Consider the following 5,161-nt stretch of genomic DNA (forward strand, 5'->3'; position numbering starts at 1 on the left):
GAACCAAATCAATATCAATCATCTTGAAACTACAGGTCTATTCTCTTTATTTTCACACACACCAAAAAAATGCTATAAACTTTCATTTCTTTTTGACATGAACATAAGAAAATGCTCCTAAAAATTTACATGAAAACCCAATTTAAGTAAATATAATAATATGACTGACTCTTACCTTGAAGCTGAGTTCTGGTTCTCTGATCCCAGCGTCACTTATGGTTTCCCCAAGTTTTTGGCAGTGAAAGATCTCATAGACGCATCAAAGGGCTACTTGGTGGATGATGCTTTGTTCATTAAATGCAAAGTTGATGTTATATCCGTAGTTAAGGATTTCTCCTCAAATTAATGTTACTTTTAGCTGGAGAGACATATTTTATCTTGTTAATGTTTTTTAGATTATATATATATATTGAAAAAAGATCTGATTTGAATGTAGTTTTAACTTTTAAATATTTTATGTTTTGAGCTATTTGTTAATTGTGTATCTTTTCAACAAAAGCAATATAAACCATTGTAATTATCTTTGTAGTTCCCTTTTTCCCTTGTTTGAATAGGAAAACAAAAGCAATACAACATTCAAGTCACTAAGTCTTCTTGAGCTCATGTTTCCCTCCCCTTCCTACACCTGCATAACCTGGAGCACCCTCTATTCCAAGGGTTGGATGGTGGAGGCTGACAACTTTTACAGTTGGGATCGTCGCCTCTTGCCCCGCTGCCAGAGGGTGGCAGATCGCGCTTGAGAGCCCCTGGAGAGATACATTTTTTCGCTTCGGAAGACATTAGAGTTGCTTCAGATTCCATATCCGACTCCGCAGCAAATTTTCAACTGAATGCTGTAATCAAACCATTGCATTCTCCATGCTTCTTATAGCTTTTGCATGTATGACATCAGCCGAGTACTTGAAGAATATGGGTAGGGTTAATGGTAGAGCGAGCATAAAAGATAAGGAATAGGTTCACTACTGCCTTATTTTTTGTGCACAACTTTCACTAGGAATCTCTTCTCCTTGATTGTCTATCACTCCACCACAGGTGCACTCTTTTCTCTTTATTATTTGTGTTGCGAAAACTTCACTTACCTCTCGTAATCTTACCTCAATCATCAAAAATTTGAGATGTCAACATTGCAAATTTTGATAATTTGATATTACGGTTACAAAATTTGTAATACTTTAGGAATAAGTAAAGTTTTCCTCTTATGTTTAATCGTTCTCCTTCACTGGCTACTATGTTATGTGGTGGGCGTAAGTAAAATTTTCCTTCTATGTTTAATCGTTCTCCTTCACTGGCTACTATGTTATGTGGTGGGTGTTGGAATTTGAGAACAATTACATGGGGCCATTGTCGACTTACGACATGCTAAAATATTAAGAGCCAATCAATGTTGTGGTGAAATGCATTTTCCCAGATTGATTGGCACAGAATGTAATTCTCGTAGAATCTAATTCGGTGGAATTGGGTGCCAGAGAAATTCCATCAAGAATTTAAGAATCTTATTCAAACTAGTTAGGGAGGCAGGCTCGTGCCTGATGCCCACTAGTATGGTAGAGTGGGGTTCCACGTGGCTGCTAACTGCTCATTAAAGGTTCAACTATCGTGACCGGCAACGGACACAATGGCTCAATGGGAGGCTGCTTTAACAGGATTTGGCTTAGGTGCTTTTAAAATAAACTACAGCATATGCGCTTAAAAAGTCCCTTAACAAACCAATTGCATGAAAAGCCTTAGCAGGTCTTATGTGAGCCATAGGCATCATAAAAGATAGGGGAAAGCAACTAAGCATGAAATAAGTGATATCTGTAAAGAAGAGCCTAAAGTATGAGAGGTAATCAAGGGAAAAAGAAAAAGAACGCAAAAGCAATAAATCTGATATTCAAAGGCTTAAATCTGCACGGAGCATCCAAGCAAAAGAAGCAACCCACACATATATGGGCATGCACACAAACAAATGATTACAGGCTTGAACTTCTATTCCTTGTGACAAGTCACATTCTACCATTCCAATTTAAAATGAGTGCCTAAATACTTAAATATCCAACCAATCATACTGCAATTCCCATCCAAATAAATTAACAGTTTAATCTGTCATAATATGAGAAAAGAGTCACCTAGTAATACCATGCGGTATTATCAGCACAACATGACATAGACCTGGCAAGGACGTTAGGAGATTAAGGGGGAGAATTTGTAACACCCCGATCCCATGTTGGGGAGACGAGTAGCCACATAGAGAGTAAGTAGTTTATAAGAGATCTCTTAGGTGTTAAGTCTCACATTGCTTACTAGGTGAAATTGGGCATTATAAGTAATTCTAAGAAAACTCTAAATTGACTAGTCATTTTAAAGTGATAGTGCAGATATGACTAGTGTTTTTCCTTTGATCGTTAGAGACTCCATATTGAGTAAGCAACTCCACAAGTCTGACATGAGTAGTATAAATCTTGAAAGATGGGATAGCAACTATGCATGAAATAACAAGTGAAGGATGCAAAGAAGAACTTAAAAGAATGGAGCATGCAAGTGTTTTTCCTTTGGGGCTAAAAAGCTTAAAGTATACGGATACCACCATCCAAACAAAATACACACATACAAGAAGAAAGCTTGAAGTCCTACTATTTGCAACATCGTCGCATTTCACCTTTTCAGTTTAAACAACTTTTTGAATTCTTTAAAATAGTTATCCATACAATGATGCAATCAGCAAGGAGCCAATACATAAATTGTACTAGTGGTCCACTGGGTTTTATTTTGGGTCACGTTATATTGTTGGATTCTTAATTGTGGGTTTAATTAGTTATATAGCTTGGCTATAATAGTCAAAATCCATTTAAGTTTATGTCATACAAGGATTAGTTTAGTTTTTTCATATACAAATTGATGTGACAATTTCAATTCAATAGACAACAATTTGATGAGAGTTTTGCAACAACTATGTTTTTATGGTTGTGTGATGTAATTCTTCTTCCACATGTCAGTGTCAAGAAGAAAAATTTAGGTGCAATGGTTAGAGTAAAACAAGGTGAGATGCCTAGAGATTACCATTATTTTCCTTTTAATTCTATAGCAATTTCTCTGATTCCAATAAACCCACACCGAGCTTAAGATCCTATCTTTCCCATATATATTAAAAGCCGCAAACCACATATCCATTAAGGGCACTGATACAGGGCGCACGCCCGTGCAAAAAAATTTTTTTTTTTTTTTTTTTTTAAAAAAAAAAAAAAAAATTTTGCACGCCGCGTGCTCTTTTGTTTTACCCATCCATTAAATAGCTTTCAAACTCTAATATACTAAAATCCTGTTATCGGATCACTGTTCACAACCTGAAAGAGCAATCTAAAAACTTGAGTTGTCTTCACTGCTTTGCCTCCCGTCCAACATCACAGACTTGAAGAACACACAAGAACAAAGGCTTGAACTCCTATTCTTTGCAACATCATTGCATTCGACCTTTTAAGTTTAAAACAACTTCCTTAGTTCTTAAAATTTTTTATAGTTAATCCCATCCAATAGATTTTAGGTTGATTCTGTTTATGACTATAGAGTACTCTTGCCTCTATTCTTTATAACTTACATCACCGTCTTGTTGGTCCCCAACAACAACCTACTTCATCCTCACAAATACAGAAAAAATATACAAACTAGCTATTCATAGACCAAAAAATAAGAAAAACAAAATGAAGCATGAAATCTCAATCTCAAACTTTACATCACATAAAAAGCTGCAGGTTGTACACGCAGAGAATCTAGACACTAACTCTCCACAATACAAAAACGTAGTAGCTGTTGGTGCAACCCAGAAACGCAGCTTAACAGCTCGTGCTTCAACTTACATACCATCCAGGGTCTCACGTACAATGAGTAATTAATATAGATAGGCTAACTATTTCACAGCATCAACCAATCAGTTCATCTCATTGCTCTAATTCAACCACCACTTAGTACTGCAGAATACATATTCAAAAGGAAGAAATCCAAACAAAAAAGAAACCCAAAAAAACAATAAAAAGAGCCCTTTAATTGCATAATTAAAGCATTTCATTATACCTAATTTCACGTATAAACATAAATTTTTTTATTTTTATTTTTGATAAGTACGTATCAAGTGAGAACTGAATATATAATTCAAACCATGGGAAGCAACGAGATTATAACAACTCAAGCCCCATTTTCTTTATAAGAAAACAAAGGCACGTGTTTCATTTGGAAATGTTGTACGCAAGCAGATCACATTATACCATAATTCAGAAATAGCAAAATCCCTACATATGGCGCTATTAAGTTGAGAACAGATCCATAATTCCATTCAAAAATCCAGGATGTGCAAACGAGAATTGCAAAATTCATCTAAGATAAGCAGGGATCTTAATCCTAATGAAGAGCATACTCATGACGTAGGCAATGATCACTGAGGAGATCCCCGCGGTGGCGTAGGAGACCTTGACGGACTTGGCGCGGTTGCGATCGAGCGCGAGGTCCATGAGAATGATGCCGACGCCGCCGAGCACGAACATGAAGCCGGACGAGAGGCCCTCCACGATGTACTGCCCGTTGACGCGCCCCGGGAGGAACACGACGGGTCGAACGGAGCCGGTGGCGCGGTCCTGCGTGGAGCCGATGCCGGGGGGCTCGACGATGACGTCGTAGACTATGCCGGAGACGACCATGAAGTAAGTTAGGAGGACGAGCGCGTAGACGGTCATCGGGGAGGGCAGGGTTAGGGTTGGGAGCTTCAGGCGGAGCTTCGGCGCGCGGAGGAAGCTGAAGGGCAGGATCCGGATCAGGTGGAAAATCGGATCCACGGAGTTCGACGATGCCGCCTCCGTTGTGCTGGTGAGGGATTGGGCTTCCGGTTTGGACCGCATTTTGGGCGGCGGTTCAGGTTGAGTCGGAGGAAAGGGGATCTAGGGAGAAAGCGTGACTTTTGTTTCTAACACCACATTTCAGTGGGTAAGTACTGTGTAGTCTGTGTTTTAATGGATTAGAAAAAGAAAGAAAAAAAAAAAAGAAAATTAAGGGAAACTTCAAAAAGCCCCTTAAACTTTTAGCCATTTTGACAAGCACCCTCTGAATTTTTAAAACTTTCACTTAGGCCTCCTGAACTTTGGTTTGCTCTCACTTTAGACCATTTTAATGTTAAAGTCAAATAATTTGACTTTTT

General features: G+C 38.2%; 1 protein-coding gene across 1 annotated transcript; it reads right to left on the reverse strand.

Moving 5' to 3' along the window:
* Window positions 1–4,099: 4,099 nt before the first annotated feature.
* On the reverse strand, window positions 4,100–4,956 carry LOC132189577 (uncharacterized). Its single transcript, XM_059604321.1, has one exon. The coding sequence runs from the start codon at window positions 4,863–4,865 to the stop codon at window positions 4,344–4,346; it is 522 nt and encodes a 173-aa protein (XP_059460304.1). The 5' UTR covers window positions 4,866–4,956; the 3' UTR covers window positions 4,100–4,343.
* Between the last annotated feature and the right edge of the window lie 205 nt (window positions 4,957–5,161).

This window comes from Corylus avellana, chromosome ca8 (assembly GCF_901000735.1).
Source record: "Corylus avellana chromosome ca8, CavTom2PMs-1.0".
Classification (NCBI taxonomy): domain Eukaryota; kingdom Viridiplantae; phylum Streptophyta; class Magnoliopsida; order Fagales; family Betulaceae; genus Corylus; species Corylus avellana.

Bases quoted from the DNA above. Each gene is read 5' to 3' on its own strand.
- LOC132189577 (XM_059604321.1), bottom strand. From the start codon at position 4,865: ATGCGGTCCAAACCGGAAGCCCAATCCCTCACCAGCACAACGGAGGCG.